Source organism: Triplophysa dalaica, chromosome 2 (assembly GCF_015846415.1).
Source record: "Triplophysa dalaica isolate WHDGS20190420 chromosome 2, ASM1584641v1, whole genome shotgun sequence".
NCBI lineage: Eukaryota > Metazoa > Chordata > Actinopteri > Cypriniformes > Nemacheilidae > Triplophysa > Triplophysa dalaica.
This window is the reverse complement of record NC_079543.1, coordinates 4,506,816-4,529,185: the sequence shown is the minus strand read 5'-3', so window position 1 is coordinate 4,529,185 and position 22,370 is coordinate 4,506,816. Positions and strand designations below refer to the sequence as shown.

General features: G+C 38.8%; 2 protein-coding genes across 5 annotated transcripts in view; one reads left to right on the top strand and one right to left on the bottom strand.

Annotated features, from left to right (window-relative positions):
* grin2bb (glutamate receptor, ionotropic, N-methyl D-aspartate 2B, genome duplicate b) overlaps positions 1-12,285 on the top strand; it is a 76,871-nt gene extending 64,586 nt beyond the window's left edge. For 2 of the 4 annotated variants that reach the window (XM_056732917.1, XM_056732926.1), the window contains exons 14-16: positions 308-495; positions 3,614-3,852; positions 6,514-12,285. In XM_056732917.1, coding sequence (XP_056588895.1) covers positions 308-495; positions 3,614-3,852; positions 6,514-8,991 — 2,905 coding nt within the window. In that variant the 3' untranslated portion in view covers positions 8,992-12,285. The remainder of the gene's footprint in view (positions 1-307; positions 496-3,613; positions 3,853-6,513) is intronic. The other 2 variants (XM_056732945.1, XM_056732935.1) reach the window with 2 other exon arrangements.
* Positions 12,286-14,520: 2,235 nt separating this feature from the next.
* Positions 14,521-21,498, bottom strand: si:ch211-243a20.3 (uncharacterized protein LOC100151507 homolog). The gene is made up of 4 exons (XM_056733356.1): positions 20,867-21,498; positions 19,681-19,808; positions 17,740-17,869; positions 14,521-15,815 (listed from the first exon to the last, which is right to left on the bottom strand). Exons 2-4 carry the CDS (start codon positions 19,793-19,795, stop codon positions 15,506-15,508), a joined length of 555 nt encoding a protein of 184 aa, XP_056589334.1. The 5' UTR covers positions 19,796-19,808; positions 20,867-21,498; the 3' UTR covers positions 14,521-15,505.
* Between the last annotated feature and the right edge of the window lie 872 nt (positions 21,499-22,370).

Here is a 22,370-nt window from a genome sequence, read left to right as displayed (position 1 = left end):
CCAAAAATAAAAAATTTGGTTCTGTTATCAGATGCTCACAGATGATCTACTTTTCTATTGGTTATTAATAAACAATACTGGTCAATACACGTATCTAATTGATCATTATTTTTATGTCTGTAATGCAAAGTTTAATGCATAAAAGTTTTTCTTATTTGATAGTTACTCTCATTTGAAACATACAGATATGCATTTTCTTTGCTTGGAACAATACAGCATGTATGAAAAGGTCTTTAATAAATGTGAATAAAAATATTGCTTATTACCATCATTCTAATGTAATGTTCCCCCGTTTCCTTTTGTTCAGTAAACTGGATGCGTTTATCTACGACGCAGCTGTCTTGAACTACATGGCCGGCCGCGACGAGGGCTGTAAACTGGTGACCATTGGTAGCGGGTACATCTTTGCCACCACGGGGTACGGCATCGCCATTCAGAAAGACTCGGGCTGGAAGAGGGCAGTGGACCTCGCCATTCTACAGCTCTTTGGAGATGGTAAAGATCGTCTGTTACTTTTTTTATTATGTTATTGTAGTGAATCGGAAGACGTCGAGATTAGCTCCATAGCAGGGTGTTTAGAAGAGCGAATTAAAGAAGGAACTGCTTTTTTGGGGCACACACTGTCTACATTGTTTTAGCACCTGATTCACTAATGGAATTATGCAAACCGCAACTGTTTAGTGAAATCTGTCCTCATCCTAAAAAGTCACAGCTTGAGATTTCATTCAGTTAGTACACGCTTTTTATATTAAGTGGTTCTCGATGTGTCCCCGAGGCAAACAGTTTTAAAGAATGCTTGGCAAGAGAGGACAAGTGCCTACACTGGCTGACAGAATGCCAACGAATATGCCACAGAAAATGGGTGTTAGATGCGTGAAAATCTGGCATCCAGTCTTTCTGAGCTTTCTTTGTCTGGCATTCACGGTCAAAGCATAATAAAGCTAATTTTTAATTGGTTGTAAAATCAAAGAATTATCCTTCAAAATGCACCCGGTACAAATAAATTACTATAGTGGACAATGTTCTTACTAGCGATGCCAAATTTAGACCAGACACACGCACATCTCAGTATTAAAATTCTTCCGTAAGATGTTTTTTTTTGTTTCCTTTGTGTTGTGTGTCAGAAAGCAGATCAAATAGCAAATGCTGCTATGCAGAAAAGAAACAGGATTCACGTTTACACAATCACAACACAATCTAATGGAAATTTGTACCTGGGGTGGGGTATCATTTTTGCTTTTTTCTATTTATCATGTGTTTTTGCATCATGCAAAATCATACGAATCATACAAATTTAAATGAATTAGCAACCTCATAAAAAATGCATTTCTAGATGTATTGTGGCTATTCCAGTCCAGTTTCTGTTAAATTTCAACTAAATCAAACCTCAGGAGTGACAAAGTCAACAGAAATGTGATAACTGACTGAATAAGACACATGAAAACTGTGAGAAAAATGCCCAAAAAATATTTGGTTGAACCTTTCCCATAAATCCATATGGAAAAATGTGACTGTTGTATTTCTTAAAAGTGAATATGAATTTATTTTCTTTGCAGTATTTGAGGTCTGAAAAAATACAGAGCATCTTATCTGTTATTTTCTCCTGTTTCTCCAGTCTTCATTTTCTGTAAATAAATGCAAATAGAAACAATTCTTGTTTTTTAAGAATGAGAAATACTGTTATTGGTTTAAAGGGAATGAAACAAAACTGATTATTTTACCCATACCTATAAATAGTAAATTCAGAATTTATGAATTTACTGAGTTACAGATTCGAGGTTGTTGGCAGAAAAGTAAGAAGTAAAGTGCTGTAGTTTAGCTTTTATTATGTATAAAATATTATACATTTAAATTATATTGACCACTTGCAAGATGTGAACAACACTGGTCCAGAAGCACTTCCTGTTTCAGTTTTGTAACACTATATAAACGTTTCCACAAAAAAACAATAAAACAGAATTAAATGATAACTTAACATCTTTAAGACAGGTGTAATGCGAAATTTTATTAAAGAAATAGAAAACAGGATGTTCTTGGGACCAGTGTTTGTTACATGTTTCAAAATGGTCTGATCCAGTGATCCAGATCCAGAGGCCACTTCTGGAAATGATGCCCTCCTACCCTAACAGCATCTAAGATGACAGGCAGTTTGAAACACATCCAGGACACGAATGAGAAACATGCCCTTTGTCGTCCATACAAGCATAAACAATACTAATCATTTCAGACATCATGCATAGCAAGAGCAGTTTTTACAGTATAGGCAAAGTCACAGAAGATACTCGCAGAGTGGAATCTCTAAAGGTCCTAAAATATTCTTTGCAGTGATGCCGCTACAGAACTTTTCTTGGTTTCCCAAAGAACCATTAAAGTCAAAGGGTCTCCAATTCTTTTCACCTTTTGATAGTCTGTCGAACCTTTTTCCACCACAAAGAACCATTTTTAAAACAGAGATGATCTGCTTATGTTAATGCTTTCTTAGTTGTAGGTTTTTTTTAAGTTCTATGACTGATATTTTTTCGTAATTTTTGGTGCTAAAGGTACTAATGCATGCCATGGAAGAACCATTTTTGGCGGAATGGTTCCATTGAAATCATTTCAATTCCTCGTTTACAGTTTCTTTTAGCTTTTTTAGAAAACAAGACATAAATTATGTTATTTATCTTTTCATGTAAATGTATCCTGATTTAAGAATGTTAATTATTCATAATGGAAACAAGAAAAACTCTGATTAAGATTTTTTTGCAGTGTACCCTGTATATCGTACATTTCATAAGATTAGCAACAACATGAACATTCATACATGCATATCTACATTTACTTTTACTCATTTAGCACACACTTTTATCCAAAGCCACTTACGAATGATGTCATTAAAAGTATGTTAAAAAGTACCTTTAATCTAAAGCTTTATGGAACATGTGGTTACGCAACCCTGTATACCATCCACGACAAGGAATAGAGTCCTATTTGCAAGTGTCAAGGGGGCGCTTGTGTTATCTCAAAAGTACACTGCCAAGGCATTAACCGTGTGACATCTACATGGAGGTGCAGATGAAAGCACAGGCACACGGGTTTTCATTTTCATATGGGTGTCTGGTTTTTGAAGGATTATACGATGGCTATTCGATCTACAGGTTTTTTATAACATTTGTATTTTCGTGTGCCTTTGTGCATATGCTGTAAGAAAAAAGTATGGGATTTTAGAGTTTGATCTTGTTCCTCCTATGAGGACTGTCAGACCCCTCTGGGCACTTATTAGTGCTAAGAACCAAATCACAAGTGACTCCCATTAACAATTGTTAATGAGAGAAAGCTCCAGTGCGTTTGAGTTTGGACTAATCCGTCGTGACAAATGTTACCTGTCACAGGAGCCGTAATTTGTTTACAGTGCACAGTTTCGTATGAGCTCTGAATAAATGTGGCACTGCATAGACAAATGTGTACAGACACGCATGCTCACAGAAAAACTCGACCGCATGCAACACACAAAAGTCATTGATGGAAAAGGACAAACTTAAATTCATACAGACAGACTTCATTTCCCAATTATTTTGATTCTCCGTGGACATTCTCTTCCCCCTAACCTCCCGTTCTCGTTTCTTGTTTGCAGGTGAGATGGAGGAATTCGAAGCCCTGTGGCTGACTGGCATCTGCCACAATGAGAAAAACGAGGTGATGAGCAGTCAGTTGGATGTAGACAACATGGCAGGTGTATTCTACATGCTGGGAGCCGCTATGGCGCTGTCCCTTATAACATTCATTGCGGAGCATCTGTTCTACTGGCAACTCCGATTTTGCTTCATGGGTGTGTGCACGGGCAAGCCCGGCATCACCTTCTCCATCAGCAGGGTGAGTGAAGGATTGTTCTCGATTATTATTCTGTAGCCAACTGCCTATTGAGTTCAATTAGTTCTTTAGGCTTTGGAGTCTTAATCCTTTATAGAGCGGGTTTAGAATTATAACGATGGTGTGCTTAGCCTTTATTCAGGCTTTTTTGCGGAATATCAGTAACTAATCACAGCAGTTTAGATATTTGTCAGAAAAGCACGTATGCGAATTGCTTTTCCGCCGAAAAACTGCTTATGTTCAGTTTAGTAAACTTGGAAGTTATTGTTGAGTAACAGTTTAGTATGTTTAAACAATATAAATATACTACAATATGAAATAAAAATATTTGAAATATGAAAATTTAAATGAGACATGTTGGTAGTTTTGTTAAGATCAGTTGCAATTGTATTTTTCGTGATATTGCGACGACCACAGACGGATTACAAACAGACGTCTTTCGGGAATTGGGATGTGCCAAGAAATCCATGCTGTCGTTTAAAGTTTCGCTCCATAGAATGTCATGGAAAAAGACTTCGCAAAGCAAAGCATTTATTACAAAATATATTTATTTTCATATCTTATAATTCAAAGAATGCTTACATGCATACAGGCTGTATATTGTTTTGTTCAAATCCTTTAGCGAGGAAGCGTAATGCCGTGTACTTTTCTCTCAACCCATTTTGTGCTTAAGAAACAAACCTTAGGTAACCAGCTAAAGCACCAGAGCCCCATTTCAAACATTCAGACCTAAAATCTGACCTCAAGCATTTGGACTCATGAGTCACTTAATGACAGAGATGTATAATAGTCTACCTCGTCAAATTGGCAAGTAATTCTAGCATTAACTCGTGTTTGCAAATGTCGACAAACAACATGAGAAATGATGGCTTTATTTGTCACTTAAAGGAAAGGTTGACCCAAAAATAAAATTTCTTTCATCATTTATTCACCCTCATGTCATTTCAAACCATTACAAATTTTGTATGACTTTTGCCAACTAACTTCTGGAAAAGAAAACATAGTTAACCAAACCGCATTGACCCCCATTGTCTTCCATTGTATGAACATAAAACCACTGAGATATTTCTCAAAACACCTTGTTTTGTGTTCCACATGAGTCAGGCTTAAATGACTCAAAATGAATGAATTTTGGGGTAAATTGTCCCTTTAATCAACGGTGCACTTTACATGACCATGTTTTCTGTGCTGCAAGATCCAGCCACGTGTGTATATGGGGGTCATTGAAAGTCAGAAAATTTCCTTTTGAGATCTAGACAAGTGGTTGAACACCAGTTAAAGCAGCGTTACTGTGGATGGGGGTAAGAAGAATGTACAGTTAATAGAGAAACGTGAATAAAGGACTGGCAACAGACAAAAAAAGAAGAAAAAAGCACCTCTCACGAGAAAGGAGGAAAAAAAAAGAGAAATGAGATAACACTAAGCGGAGAATATGTTCCAGCCCGATTGGATGGAGAGGTCAGGAGATGAATAAGAATAAGAGGTGCGCTGGGAAGGATGACCCGAGTTTAAAAAAGACAGAAGGTAGAGGAGATAAGGGGGACATAAAGAAAAGAAAGAAAAACACACAGAAGAGTTTGCTTGACTGAGACGGAGAGAGCACATTTCTGACATGTTGACGCACTCACCAGAGGGGTGGATCACGAGTACTCGATTGACCTTTAGCCTTTAAAATGTTTTGAAGCTTGCATATTTGAACAATTGTAATATATATCCCATTATTGTGCACAACAACCACCTTTGTTTATTAGTCCAGATAGAAATGTCAACACCCAACCATTTATAGTAATGAAGTATTTTGACTTGCAGCCAAAAACAATGGCATTCAGAAATTTGTTTGACAAAATACAACCCAAACCACGGATAAATGGATTCACATTCAGTAAATCCGAAATCACTGTTAAATGAGCGGGAGAGGTTTATTAAATATTGTGTAATTAATTTGTCACGGCAGTGATAAAGGAGATATCAAGTAGACACAGCGGTGTCAGCTGAATTTAAATCACATTGATTGAAGACATTGATGGACGCTCAAATCCACAATGTTAGTGCAACCTTGTCACCCTGTCCTCATCAATCACTACTTCTTTTGCCCTTCTCCCACTTGATATACTCTATTCAACTCTTTCTGTAGCCCTAACAAGTCACTTAAAGGAACAAAATATGACATTTCTCCCTGTTGCTCCAAAGCCTTATTTACTTTATTTCTTCAGAACTCAAAAGGAGGTTGAATATCTGGTTGGAAGAGTTCAGTACATTGGCAGAACATGGTGACTCATGTTAACGCTTAATAAAGCACCCAATTGTGTGTGTACAAATGGTTCATGTGGCTTACTGATCGTTTTCCAAGTGCTTTGATCGGTTTTGGTGAAGAACAAAATAATTAGGCAATTTTATTATGAAATGCTGTCAGGCACTGATGTTCAAAAATAGTTATTGTGATAAACTACACCTGTGTAACTACAAAGTCTGTTCTCCATTCTGACTAAATTACCTTTTACCCTATCATTAGATGTAGATGTAAAGTGTCTAAATATATATTTGAGGTGTGTGTGCATGTGTACTCTTTCAGTTTATACTTTTGGTTGAACAATATACTAATCCCATATTTTTGTCTCCTTTACTCTCCTTTGTTTTCTGTTTTTCTTTTCATCTGTCCAACAGGGCATCTACAGTTGCATCCACGGTGTTCAGATCGAGGAAAACAAATCTGCACTTAACTCACCATCGGCCACTATGAACATGAACATGAACAACACCCACTCCAACATTCTCCGCCTGCTGCGTACTGCCAAGAATATGACCTCTGTGCCCGGGGTAAACGGTTCACCCCTCAGCGCGCTGGACTACAGCCATCGCGAATCAGCCGTTTATGACATTAGCGAACATCGGCGTAGCCTAGCAGGCCACTCCGACTGCAAGCCTCCACCTTACCTGCCAGAAGATAACATGTTCAGCGATTACGTAAGCGAGGTGGAGAGGACTTTTGGGAACTTGCACCTGAAGGACAACAACCTGTACCAGGATCATTACCTACATCACCATGGGGGCACGGGATCCGAACTGGCTCTTGGTATGTCGGGTCCCCTGCCCAACCGACCTCGTAGTTTAGGAAGTGCCAGTTCATTGGAGGGTGGGTACGATTGTGACAGCTTAGGGGGAGGGGTAGCGCCCATTTTCACCACCCAGCCACGCCAGTCACTGACGCACCGGAACAGGGAAAAGTTTGACCTGATTGCGGGTCACCCAACCCAATCAAGCTTCAAGTCCGGCCTGCCCGATCTGTACGGGAAGTTCTCCTTCAAGGGAGGGGCATCCAGTTCAGGGTTCATTCCGGGACACGACAGGTACTGCGGGGGAGGCGGGGTGGGCTCGGGAGGGGACGACGGAAACATTCGTTCCGACGTGTCTGATATTTCTACTCACACCGTCACCTACGGCAACCTCGAAGGGCACGGCAAGCGTCGCAAGCAGTACAGGGACAGTCTGAAAAAGAGGCCAGCTTCTGCCAAGTCCCGTCGCGAGCAGGATGAGATTGAGCTTGGCTTCAGGAGACGCCCCCACCACACTATCCATCATCATCACCACCACCATCCCGCAACCCAAGCACACCGCTCTGCCACACCGCCTGTGGAGCGCAAGAGCCAGAGAAGTGGTAACTGCACCCCTTATCTATTCAGAGACAAAGAGAATTTGAGGGACTTCTATGTGGACCAGTTTCGATCCAAGGAAGGGGCATCCCCATGGGAGCATTTGGATTTAAGCGATGTTCCAGGAATGGGTGGGGGTGGTTGCGGTGGGGTAGTTAGTAGCGGTGGTGGCGGGGCAGCGTGCACTAGCATGGTTCCCATGGATGATTTCCTGAAAGGTAAATCCAAGAAGACAGAGTGTAAGGGTGGAATGGGAGGAGGATCACCTGGGCAACAGAGCCATGCATGCTGGGAAAAGGGGATCGGAGGGGTGGGGGGCTTGGCCGGAGGGGATTGGGAGTGTCGGAATTGCCACAGCGGAGGAGTTGGAAGTGGAGGAAGCAAGCCAGTTTGCATGCACGGGGGAGGTGGGGGCGGGGGCTACCCAGCTGCCGGGGGATCCAGTGCGGGAGGTGGAGGAAGTGGGCAAATCTCAAGCCGCCCCAGCTCAGCCACCTGCAAGCGATGTGATTCGTGCAAGAAACCGGGCAACCTGTATGACATCAGTGAGGACAACCACCTCCTCATGGATCAGATCGGGGGCAAACACGCTCTGGAGAGCGCAAAGGGAGGGGGAGGTACAGGGGCCCAGACCCAGGTACAGAGGCGGAAATTCGGCCCGGGCGGTAAGGTTTTGCGCAGGCAGCATTCTTATGACACATTTGTAGAGCTGCAGAAGGAAGGGGCAGGCAGGATGGGTGGGTTTGGAGGTGGCGGCGGAGCTTCAATGCTTCCTCCACCTCGAAGCGTGAGCCTAAAAGACAAAGACCGCTACATGGAGGGCGTGAGCCCCTACGCCAAGATGTTTGAGCAGTATGCGGGAGGGGATCAGGAGACAAGCTATTTCGCTGCAGGGGACAGAGGAAAGGGTGGGGGGTCGTCATTTAGCTTATTCCGAGGGGGTGAAGGTGGGTTGCACCGTCGCTCCGTGGGTGAGAAAGACATGAGGGACAGGGATAGAGGCATGATGGGAGGAGGTGTGGGCGGTACCCGAGGGGTCGGGACTTACTCCTTGTCTAAATCTCTCTACCCAGATAAGGTGAACCAGAACCCATTCATCCCAACCTTCGGTGACGACCAGTGTCTATTACACGGTGCCAAATCATACTACGTCAAAAAGCAGCAGGCGCAGCCGCAGCAGCAGCAGCAACCGACGCCACAACAGCAGCAGCTCCTCAACAACAGTCGGGCTGATTTCCGGGGCTCCATGGGCGTGACTTCCTATTTGCCTGTCTCTGCCACTTCCGGGGTCTTGTCCAACGTGGCCCCTCGGTTTCCCAAGGAGCTTTGCCTGGGGGGGCCTCTTGGCAACCACCACATTGGAGGACCTAGCAACAACAAGCTGCTGTCAGCCAGGGATGGGTTAGGAATGGGGCAAGGACAGAGACCGTTTAATGGCTCGAGCAACGGACACGTTTACGAGAAGCTTTCCAGTATAGAGTCGGATGTCTGAAGGGGAGAGTTCAAGGTGGATAGATAGACGAAAAAAGCAGACGGACATGACTAGAAAGAAACACGAAAGAGCAGTGTGTAATTAGTACCTTCATGCTTAAAAAGAGAAGAGGAAACCGTGTGTAAGGAACTGACTCGTGCTTTAATGAATTGGATGATGCGCTGTTAAGCTTACATATGTAAATAGAGAGATGGGACCTGCCCACTGTTGAAATTGTGAGATTAGAGGGAAGAAACCTCAGTTTTATTCTCTCATTTCTTTTTGTATATCCCACTATCGACAGAAAACAGCGGCCAATACAGCTTACAGACAATTACAACCGCGTACAATACTTTGTACAATCATGGATGGAAACCAATTACTGTTTTTAAACAACAGGGTAAACTTACAATAACTGTATTGATAATGTTCTTGATAATAATATTATTCTATATTATTACAATGTTTATGATGTTCCATTTGGGCTTGGTTTATGGGTGTTTTATGCTGTTGCATATTTGTACCGTAGTTTCAGTTCTTAGTTAACAAACCACTTCGCAGGAGGCTTATTTGATTCCTTAATTGAGCTTTTTTGATCGTCAATTGAGTTGTAGACGAACTTGGAATCCACAAAGGTTCTTTATTATTAATTATTCAAGTTTATTTTGCCAGTATGGAGTGCTGTAAAATGTGTGTACAAGGCATGATTTGCAAAGTACTTCAGCTGTACTTGAGATATCCTTGTGAAGGAAATGTATTATTATTATTATCTCCTTGTTTTATACTTTCTTGTTTGTCAGAACAATATGGGTTTGATACGCAGCACATTACGTGCCTTACCAATTCTTACAGGATACCAGATGTACAGGTTGTATCGCCATGGTAACTTTCTGGTCACTGTATATGGATTTGTCATTGGGTGATTCATATTATTCTGGAGCTGTCCTTTTAATGATATAAGCACTGATATCTTATATCAAGTAGATGTAGGCTTGTCGGAACACATTCAAATTAATCTCGAGGACGACGTTCTAAAGAAAACGAATGAAATTATCGTCCAGATAATAATATGAACATAATTCAGGTTTTGCACAACAGAGTCGAGATGTTAGGCGTTACTCATATTATGACAACAAAAAAATGATAATTTATTTGTTCCCCATCTCGAAAGACGTCTCAAATTAAGCACCAGAATAAAACCTGTGTCATGGGATTGTTTCCTTTCAGAATACAGTTCTGCAGGGTTGTGCAAGATATAATGAAACGCTTGCATTTTCTGTATATATTTTGTTTTTTCACTCTGTGCGCTGAATAGACAAAAAGGATGTAACTTCACAGGTTTAAGTTTTAAAGCATAGATCAGATCTTAAGAATTAGGTTAACAATCCAACTCTGTTCCAAAAGAAAAACAACGTCCAATTTTCCATTTCAATACCCACTTGTAAGAACAGAGATATTTCTCAGGAATTTTGGTTGGGCACACCCAAAAACAAACATATCATTGAACTAAATTGTCTAATTACCTGAATCAATAAACCTATAAGCTCATTTATTTGGATAACCGTGGGCCACAGAAGCGAACTTATCCAAAATCTTTTCGAAACGTTCCAGGGCTGTCCGATCGCTTGTCGAACTTTTAGCCCACAGCTCCGATCAAATCCTTTACTTGAATACCAATCGCAGATTTTGTTGATACATTTTCTTCGTGAACGAACTGTTAGCTGAACAGATCTCCACGTTAAGCACAATATTTATAATATTTGGTTTATAATTGATGTATCGCTATCGATTTGTGGATTTTTACCTTAGCTTTTTGCCACTTTCTTTTCGCGACTCGGTTGTCTTTGTGCGAAAGTTTGTGTTTGAAGAGGAGCCTGCATGTCTTTTACTTAATTATTGCCATATCTTTAGCGTTTCATACATTTATGTCGATTAAGATATCATGCCTGCTCTGTTGATGAACTGTGCGGCACACAGGATCGGGATGATGACAGTAGCTGTGATTTTAACGAAATGATAAGGTGTTTGAATATGGATATGACAAGGCAAAACCTTCTTCACGCATTGCTTGATGTTGTCAGGCAAACCAAAAATGTGGGTGATAATAGGAACATTGTCATTGGTTGAAAATCATTTTTAAAGATTATTGTTGAATCCATGTAGAGCTTATTTTTAAGTTCATAAGAATTTTTCATCTTTCTTCGCATTGGGACCATGCTTTTAAAAAGACCCTTTTTAACTTAGTTAACTTAAACGTGCTTTTCATTTTGTTAAATCTTTAACAATGTCTCATTTCTCCTAACAGTTTGATTTGTGACATTTTCTGTCCATCACAGGAGAGTCAGACAGATTTTGGTGTGTGTGAGTGTCAGAGACGGTTGCCTTTGCTCTTCCAGAAAAGCTTTCCAGTTTTATATTAAGTTTAATCTAAATTCACACTTTAAAGATGTGGCCTTGTTATAGCGTGCTCATATCATTTGATAAATAACAATTCAAACAATTTGCAGCAGAAGATACTAGAGGAGGCGGAAAGGGAATGAAAGTAGCTAATGTTTCTTCAATGTTTTATTCATTCTTGTTTTATCTTTTTCTTAATGAACGGTAGATTACGACTGCTGTTTCTTACCGTTTTATTTGCTTGTCATCTAAGCCCTCATGTACCCTCCCCAGCATGGTAGGTTACATTTGATTGTACGTGCATCTGAACTCATATGCTTGATTACCTCTGGTGCGAGTTGGCATGTGTGCGCAGGTGTTTGTGTGTGTGTGCACATTTGTCTGTGCACGTGTGTGTGTGAGAAACAGAGCACAGTGCAATGGGTATCTATTGTTACGTCTGCTGTAAATAATGATGTCCCCATTCCACAGACTTTTAATACATGGCGACGAATATTTAAAATCTAGGAATTTGAGATACATTTTTGTCTGGAGGATTTTTATAAAGCCACACGGGGGAAAAAGTTATTAGACCGCAGCACACGGTGCCATTCTAATAACTGAATCTGAGAAGCAGAATTCGAGACGAAACCGACACCTTTGCTGTCTTAATTCTGTCTTTCTTGTGGTTTTAACCACTTGTTTTAAATGTTACTTAACGCTTCACAATTGTACAGATTCTGTAAATAGGACAAAACGGTTTCTTTTTTTTCCCTGTTTTTGTATAGAGAGAGATTACATGTGTTACGACTACAATAATAATTTAACGAGACATTTCACAATACTTAAGCTATTGAGAATACAGACACAGTGTGAAAATAAGTGCTAAGATATATTCTTCTGTCTCTTTGTACAAAACGGTGTTGACTAATAACAAAATAAAAGGGAGAGATCTCAAGCCTCTTAGTCCTCGTGTGTTTTTCTAAAAAGGTACTTTGATGTGATTACAATTAAAGTTACGGGTCAAATTTATGTTTTTTTGTGCCTTTTGAGCAGATATTTCATTATTCTTGACTATTCTTGACTTGCTTAGTTTCCCTTCGTGACATAATGCAGAATGGTGGAAACGTGAAGGGAAGCATCTTTGGCTGCTGGTGTTGCCGTGGTTACATCTGGTTCCCTGCATCACGAACAAATTGCTGTACTGATGTCATTGCATTGAACTTGTCTTATTTGAATGTCAATCGATCAATATCAAACATGATCATGGATATTGATTCCAACTGGTATGGGCTATTCATATCTAAACAGCTGTTTATTTTAAAACCATTTGCAATTGAATATTTCACAAACCTACTCTTTCTATTCCTGTCTCACTCCTCCACTTTCTCTGTCTCTATCTCTTTCGTTCCTTTCTTTCTCTCACGCGCTTCCCTCAAGCAGCCAATCACAGAATACATTGCAACACATGTAACTATTTCTTGACAATTAACTGTTACCTAGCAACTGGATCTTTAGAGAGAGTTGGGGAGAACGAGAGACAGAAGGTTTGTGTAGTACGTCTTGGTTTGGGTGCTAGAAAGCATCAACATTTGATAGAGAAACAGGCAGTGCAGATATGAACACCCACACGCGTGTCCGTGAACACGAGAGACGGCATTCAAAGAAGAAAAAAGAGAGAGCGCGCGCGCTCAAATCTACACGGAAGATAGTGAATTCAATCCATTCAGAACCGCAGAATATACTCAATTGGACCCTTTGTTTGTTTTACAAAGCATGGCAGTGGACAAAAAGAGACCAAATATTGATGGTAGAGCAAGTTTTTGTGTGTTAATCGTACGTAAATTGCAACCTTTCAGTCAACGGCACCATTCACGTAGAAACGCTTTGACACAAGGAGGCTACAATTGCCACAGATTGATTCTGCTTGTGTTTCATGAATAATGCCCAATAGTTACTTTCCCACAGCGACACACGCAAACATACTCACGTACTGCACACTCGAAGTCTGTTGATGTCGATGACGATGAAAACCAGCGGCCCCGGACTTACTCTCCGGCTAAACTCACACAACACCGCCACCGTGTGGCCGGACCTACATAACACCCCAGAGACATTTACAGTCGTATGCTGCTCAAGGGGAAGAAACGTGTTTTTCTGTCATTTCTTTAAAAAGTCAAAAGTTGTATCCTTTTGTTACGTAATAGAACAGATAATGTGTTTTAAGAAACGTGTAATCATGTGTTTAGAAGAGATTCTTTATACGGGAAAATGTGTACATGGATCTCATTTGCATTAATCATACTGCATATAACTTCTTTTATTATCTTGGTTACTGCTTCTTTTTTTTAGTATTCAACGTTAAAACGTTTTTTTATATATAATTTATATAATCCGTAAAATAATTTACGTGAAAAATTCAGTACACTCCCTTATAGCTGTAATAACAGCATTCTTTCGAGTTTGCCTGGTCTCTGTAAATTTGTGCAAAACCTGATGATCCATGTCATCTCAGCGTGATCTGAGAATGTTGAAAATAGCATTTTGTGTGCTTTATTGAGAGATGATATCTTTTGTCACAAATATAATTCGATACAAATATCCTGTGATTATCAGTTTTATTATTTCAAATGAACTTTACCTTTAAAAAAATATTTTTACGTTCACTTATTTATTCAAAATCCTTTATAATTTTGAGGATTTGAGCACATTTGTTTTAACCAATGTTTTTGAGGATTAAAGGTATATTTGAAATGTTGCAACCACCGTGTAGTATGCACTATTGCCAAGTGAACTTGGTTAAACATTTGAGTAAAAAAAAAACGTACAAAATATTCCATTTTGACATTATCAAGCTTATTCATCTCATATGTTTTCTACTACAAACATGAAACTTTTTCTAACAGGAAGTGTTGGAATTAAGATTCTCCACTGAACAACTTTTTCAAGGTTCATTCTTGTTTATTCTTGTTTGTGAAGGTAGTTTCATCAGCTTAACTCTGTTTTTTCTCTCAAGCTGCTGGAAAAGTTCTCCATAGTCACACATTCACAGTCCTGCGGGTTTCTGCCAGGAAACTTTAATAGCACCTTGGAGATCTGATCTTGTAGTTAAACAGACACAACATGCATGCACATAGTCGACAAATGGTAGGCCTACATGTAGCCTATTACAAATATGTTTATCTTGCATGCCTTTATTAAATTATTTCTTTAACAGATTTTCCACGCAAATTTTCCACATATTACTTTTTTTTTTTAAAAGACGGTCAAAAAATGTTGTATCCATGAAAAGACCGTTAATGTACAAGAAAAGCGCCCCAGCTGCCAGAAAACGTCCGTATTTCAACAAGATTTCCTTACACAATTTTTGAAATACGGTCAAACAGTTTAAAATTACAGAAAAAGACAGCAAATTTACAAGAAGAACAGGGAAAACAATTTATTATATGTCCTTATGTCCTGTTATTTCACCGGGGGGGGGGGGAATTTTACGGTATATTTCTGTCGCTCCAGCTAACAGAAAATGGTACTTGGTTAAAAAAAATCAGACTTATAAGGGATACATAGGGGAAGCATAAGGGATTTGAATAGCATAACACCTTCTTAAAGTATAGCCTACTGTTTAAAATGGTAATTTATTAAAGAGAGACTCAATTTATAGTTTGTTTTAGTTTGGCAGTTCATGAAGGGATGAAGAATGTGCAATTTGTGCACGTTTTAAGCATTTGTGTACATAACAGTCGAAGCAGAATACTTAAATATGTGACTTTTAAACACAAGACCAATATTGTGCAATGATCATCCAGAATAACATCCCAATATATAAAAAATATATCTGATCATATTCTCTTTCTATTTTCTTAATCCACTGCAAAAATGTTTAAACTAAAAAACTTTAGCATAAATGCTTCCTCAATTTTCTTAATTGAATCCAACTGGATTTATAAATCACTTGAATTGAAATTGATGTTAAAAATCTAGTTGCATATCTAGTTGCGTATTACTTAACCTTAAAAGTTGAATAAAGTTGAAACTGGTTATATTAGATGTTAAGTCTGTTCAGTATATGATTGTTGGATAGAAGCGTCTGCTAAATGACTAATGATTTTGTTTTACAGTATGCCTAATTTTTTATCTTCTCACATTTTTTTCCAACCTTTCACTTGCCTTGACCTTTTTTTTTTTCATTGTTCACTCTCACTCGCCTAACACGCACCACCCTAATAGGCCGGAGTTCTGGATCCTTGTACCGCCGCTGATACTTTGACATGCTTTTAATAGTCCCCCCTGTCTCACCCTGAGGCGGATGATCTTTGCCATCTTCTCCATCCTCCCCTTCCTCGCGGTAACCGTGATGACGAAAGAAGGGTTCCAGGGTTGCTAGGCGATTGTTAAGGTCTGTGATTCGTTTCTGTAAATGGGAGACTTCTCTGAAGAGATCATTTAGGGACTCCGAAAGAGGACGAACCCTGTGGAGAATCACAAAGCATGTGAGAGGGAAAGAGCGATAAGAGATTCGTTCTCCATTACTTTGTGATTGAACCGCAATAAAAAAATCAATACTAAGCACCAAGCTGAAAATATAATTTTGTGTAAGGCCACTCAGCATGCATCCTTGACAATAGATAGAAAAAATCTCTAAAAGTCTCCAAAAAAGAGGTTTGTATTTCTCTACCTTCATTTCAACATAATTGGGTTTCAAAAACCGGAGTCAACGACCTTAAATTACCTGAACAGTCGAATATGACCTGACTGAACCTCTGCTCCTCCCAACCAAGAGCTGCCTAACAAAAATCTTGAAAGGTCATGCAAATGTTGCCTCCAGGTGTGCTAGAACACTCTGTGTCATAGGATGACGAGTTCTTTTTGTACTACGTTGTGACAACTGCCCAGTCCTGCTGCTACGCACTCAACAACAAAAATGAAAACAAGGCCGTATTCTTCACAGCTCCAACATTCGGCTGCTCATCTGGACATCTGGAGTCTTTTCACAGACGCACTGAAACTCCCTCCATCCTGGCATCTGTCTTACATTCCCTCAAGCTTATCCAAAATCCTGCCACTCACACTAAAAAAACACATTTCAGATGCGTACTGTGCTGCAGCTAGCGTGCATTTAAAAACGCTCATGTCAAAACTCCAGTCGCTCCTTTATAACATGACTTGCATATGGGAACATTTTCTTTTGTTTCCTCAAAGGCTTGATTTTAGTGTTTTACTTCTTCTATATTTGAATAGGGATGACAATTACGCCACACATGATGTCAACAAACATTATAGCTAGTCAATGGAAAAATAAGTATGATTCTAGTTCATTCATGTGGGCTACATAAGTTCAAATGTATTTTTAAGGATACAGCACTTCACGTATATATAAGTGTACAAATAGTTTACTTTTAAGTGTACTATATTAATACTGCTTGGGACATAATTAGTTATATAAGTATTCTAATTTCAAGTTTACTTTAAATGTAACCTTAGTAATTTTAATTTGTATTGCAACTTCACATGCTTAGTTTACGACTACTTTAATTGTAGAACTTTTTTTTGTTTTTTGTAAGTACACTTTGAAGTATACTCTCCATAATTTACTACCTTTTTTAGTTTTACATACTACAAGCATAATTGGACCTTTTCCTTAAGTGAACTTAACATCATACTAACAGTTAACTATTCATTAGAATTTTATTGTAGAATCATATTGTTTCTATAGACATTTGAACATGTAATATGATTAATAAGTTGGTAAGACAGTATGTAAAAAAGCAAAGACTTCTTCAAGGCATACTTATATTAGAATACCTTATACATTTAAGTATATACAGTATCTCCATCAAAAGAGGCAAAGGCCAGACATGCTTTTCTGTCAGGATACGTCAAGTGTGTTTTTGAGAAGTACATTTCGTCGACTGAAAGTATATTTTAGTTTTAGTTTTATTGAAGTACAGCACACTTTTATACACTTCTTTTGTAAGGGTAGCAGCTTAAATAAAGGAGACTTCAAAATGCTGATTCTGAATAACATTATTCTATTTAACATGCCATGGCATATTTCAGTTTGCGTGTCCCCTAGGAAACTCTTTCTAGCTCTTTCTAGTTCCAGTGCTTGTCTTGTACACACAAGACTGCTTAACTGCACACTTCAGGCTAACAAAACTCCCAAAGGGCAGTGGTTCTTTCCTATGTTCTTATACAAAACTATGCAAAAACAAAATGGTAGAGACAGAAAAATTTTAGGTGCTCAAAACTTTGTAAAGCCTTAGAGACAGAACGACTTTCGTGTTCAGACATTGCTGTCGTATTAAATGATCATTGAACACAAATATGAGTTTTTCATTTGTAGTACCTTAATGAAATGTATTTGTGATAAATTTGTGAAATTCAGTGTTGTACCTGGAGTAGTCTGGCAGGAGATCACTGGGTTGTGAGTGTAGGAGTGTCTTGATGTCTTTGAATATACGTTTGCCCCAGGCGTCCAACACTCGAGTGATGCTACGGATGTTTGCCACGTTCACGTTCTCCGCTGTCGTGAGGGCAAACACAATGAGGTCTGTGTTAAATGAGGTTGTTCTTCTTAGAGCTTTAACCTTAGAACATGTAAGTGCTTTAGAAGTCAGATAATGTGTTTGTAGTCAGGATACAGGCTTTTGTCCACTATCAGTGCAATTTAGTTACGTTTATTATCGGAAGCTGGAGTGCCTATCAGCAATACCTCCGTTTTGGAAGAGTTTAATTTAAGAAAATTCTGTCGTATCCAGGAATAAGTTCCACTAAACGAGCAGATAAAGTGTCAAGTGCAAGAGCAACATCAGGCTGTGTAACATCAGGCTGATTACCAATATAAATCTGGGTGTCAACTGCATAGCAGTGAAAACCCAGACCATTCTTTCTAATAATTTGTCCAAGAGGTTGCATGTAAATACTAAAACGAATAGGACCCAGTACTGATCCCTGTGGGACACCCTGTGTTAGGGGAACAGTCTGGGACCTATTTGAACCAGAATAAACAAATTGTGTACGTTCTGAAAGATATGACTGAAACCACTGAGAGATGGTATCAAATGCAAATGCAGCACGCTATGTCCAGATCTGAAAATGGTTCCAAAAATTTGTTGAGAGAGAGATAACTTTGGAGTTTGCTAACTACCACATGCTCCAGGACTTTAGCTAAGAATGGCAAGTTTGAAATAGGCCTCTTATGGACAGGCTTGATTGCCGCTGTTTTAAGAGCCAAAGGGAAAACCCCAGAATCAATTGATGAGTTAATGATGTGGTGGTGATATGTAGAACAATGACTGGCAGGCATTTCTTCAAGACAGTAGTGGGAAGTGGATCAAGTATGCAAGAAGTCGGATTCATTTCTGATACAAGTTTAGATATAAAGTCCTAGTTAACAACAGGAAAACTAGAAAATTAGAAACATGAGAATTTGGCGAATGCCTAGATGAATTATGAACAGCTGCACTAGCACTGTTGATATCCTCAAATTTACGTGACAAATAATTGAGAAATTCTGTACACTCCTTGTAGGAAGAACAACTTTGCCCAGTAGTGGCCTAATCAGACTGTTAATGGTATTAAACAAAACACGTGGGTTAGAGAATCCTCTGCTGTTTTAGTGCATTAGGGTACTCAGTCAGATGTTGCTCGAACATAAATGTATGCACAGTCAAACCAGACTTCCTGTATTGTCGCTCAAGCTGCCTACAGCTTGCATTGAGTTCTCGAAGCTCAGAAGTGTACCATGGCGAGGACCTCTTAAAGGAAACAACATTTGTCTTCAAAGGGGCAAACGCGTACAAGGTGGACGAGAGCGTAGCATTATACTGATCAATAGAGTCGACAACTGGTAAGTCGCTAATGGTGTGAGAGAGAGCGGCCGAGTCAGAATCTTTGATTTTTCTAAAACTAATTACATGCTGTTTTATAGATGGCAGACAGGGCGGAAGAAGACTAAAAGTAAGAAGTTTGATCACTTAAACAGACATCAGTATACTCGAGCTGATCAATAAACACATCAGTCGTACAAACCAAATCAAGTGTGTGACCGTACTTGTGTGTAGGAAAATCAACATGTTGTATTAGATTAAAACCCTCTAAGATTTCCATAAAACAAACAGCATTGTTACAGACCCGTGTGTCCACATGAATAAAATGATATTAGCCATCAATTAATGTGTAGTATATATGAAAAAAAAATATTCGGAATTCCACTGATTTTCCCCACCATGGTTGAGAAAATGTGAAAAGTGTGACGGATTCCACATCATCAACACAAAGAAAATCAACAGTGATACAAAAAATTTGTGACCCATTACTGAGTATTTTTTTTACCTCCATCTCTGTAGTTCCAGTTCCCATAATCCACTTCATTGCTTATCCCAAGACATGGAGACAAAAATGCCACGACAACCAGCGGTAGAATCAGCTTCTTCTTTTCCGTCATCATGATGATGATGTGGCTGAAGTTTATAGAAATTGGGAAGAGTATAAGAACATTTTTAGAATCTGAGAACTTTCCCAATTTCAACCAGCCTCAAACCTTCACCCTGCCAATTCATCTGGCACAAAAAAGAGCGTTTGTTATTTTCCAAGACAAACTACAAAAAGTGTTATATGGGGTGAAGTTAACACAACTTTATATGATCACATCCATTAAGTTGAATCTACGGTCTCTAATCTTTTTCATAATTGTCCACTCACGCTCTTCAAAACCCGAGACAATGATGCAGTGTTGGATATTTTCAGTCACTTTAATGTCTGAGGTCAGATCACAAAATTAGTTCATTCAAGGATTCAGAGAAAAGAGGCACGGGTGGATTGTCTCGTGACTGACCGATGACATCTCAATAAGTTCATTTAAAAGAAGAAAAAAAAACTTTGTGTCAATCACTGAGATTTCTCAGAGGTAAGCTAAAACATGTTCAATGGACTAAATTGTACATTTCAGAGAGATCCAGGAAAGCAAATAGAAGTTCGAGGAGAGAACGAATGACGTGGAGAAAGTTGGAGGAGAGCAAGTTTTCAAAATGTTAATCTTGGAAGTCTTAGTGATTGAGTCAGTGAAGAGGCATTTCTCAGAATGACTTCATATCAAGGTTTGGAAGAGATGAGGAATCCAAAAGATTGGTTGTTTTTACCAGTTTTGAGGGGAAAGGAAAATAGTAAAAAAAGTGTTGTGCTTCACATCCAAGCTACTGAGCCAGCTCACTTCAACAAATTGAATGCATAACAAATAAAATGAGCAGTTCTCTTTAAAAGTTGAGAGATAAACTGAAGTACTATATCAATCAAGTTCTTGTTATTTAAACATAAATAAATCCAGTAATGCAACATCAGAGTTTATTGATAATTCTTTAAATTGCTGTTCCCCTACACCACAGCTAGCAGATACATTGAATATCTCCAGCATACACATGGCACATGTGTGCTTTACACCAAGACGCCGTCAGAGAAACATTATCAAATGAATGTCTATATTTAGTGTTTAAAAATACAGTGAATTGATACAAGTACTTACTTGATCAACTTAATGAAATGTTGCTTTCCTGTAAGTGTACTTGTAGTCTCTTCTGCTTTATAGTTTCTCTGTCCTGTTCGATCGTTTTCGGAACAAACGGATGAGAAGACAGTCACACTTAAACTTGTCCTGCAGCAGTAACTGATGCTCTCTCTCTCTCTCTCACTCTCAATATACCCCTCCCTTCATTGCATTTTTCTCACTTTTGACTCAAGTTCCCTCTCTCAACCACTCTCTATTTCTGCTGCAATTTATTCTCTTCCTCCTCGTTACTTTCTTATTGTGAGCTTGGTTGTGAATCAACTCTTTATTCTTTTTATAGGCAAAAACAACATGCCAAAGTGACTTTTGGGGATTTTAAAGAGAGAATAGGGGTGTGTTGTCCTTCTCTGAACCTTGCGACATGTTGCGTTACCTTTAACACAACTTGTGTTGTCCCTTTCATTTATTTCATTTGTTACAATAATACATAATGTGTTAAATAGCACAACACAAACAATGTAATATTAACACATTCTTTTAAAGAGTGTACTACTCTCCCTAACCATATAAAAATGCCAAGAAATTTGTTAATGATAATATATAAGCATTTTATTATATAATATAATATATAAGCACACTTATCTCATCTGCTCCCTCTGCCATCTTGCATTCTTTTCTTGTTTTCTTACAGACACACTAACAGGTTTTCCGAGCATTGTTTCTTAGTTTTAGATTTATTTAGAATCATATTTTTTATGAGCAATTTACCAGTCATGATAAATTGTATGGTTGAGTTTGAATAAAATACAGGACATCTGAAAAGAAATAAGCATTTTTTTAGTAATCATTTCATGATTGCACTATTATGTCAGACAGAGAGAAAACTTCAAAGCGAGTTACCTGTACTTAGTGCCATCAATCTAATGTTTCATCATTATGACATATATTTTCTTATTTGCCTTGATCTGTTCCCCTTATGCAGCTTTTTGAATGCTTGGCAACACCGTAATCAATAACAGTCCTGCCTACAATACATAAATCTGTGTTGCCTCTGAATGACTGAAGAGAGAAAAGACGGAAGAGATCATGTGAGAGGAAATAGTTTTATTCCCTGCTATCCAGATGTTATTTTTGTTGTGTTTCTCTTTCACCCCGCTCTGTTTTTGTGCTATGTGAGCTCAGTTTTGCCTATATTCCTTTTCCCTTAACGCCGAGGCAGCAGTCACAATGCACCTGTTTTTCATTAAACCAGGCAATCTGTCACCTCCAACTGAATTCCTTTATTCTCTTCTCTCTCACTTTCTCCAACAGGTCATACAAATGGAGTCTGAAGGTTTCATTATTGTGAATGTGTAAAAGCATGTCTGTTATGCTTGGATATATGCTCTTTAAATGCCCAAAAAACATTCATTTTATTTCCTCTTTTATCTTTTTTTATGAAAGCTTACTGTTTGGGAAATATAGTGAAGAAATGATCACATCCTTCATTTTTGGAGCTCATCTTTATTTGCTGGTGAGATAG

Excerpts from the sequence above, each read along its gene's own strand:
- si:ch211-243a20.3 (XM_056733356.1), bottom strand. The coding sequence starts at position 19,795 with ATGATGACGGAAAAGAAGAAGCTGATTCTACCGCTGGTTGTCGTGGCA. Across the intron at positions 17,870-19,680 it reads CTGGAACTACAGAGATGGAG|CGGAGAACGTGAACGTGGCA; the intron begins GTAAAAAAAATA and ends CCCTCACGACAG. Across the intron at positions 15,816-17,739 it reads CTCCTGCCAGACTACTCCAG|GGTTCGTCCTCTTTCGGAGT; the intron begins GTACAACACTGA and ends GATTCTCCACAG.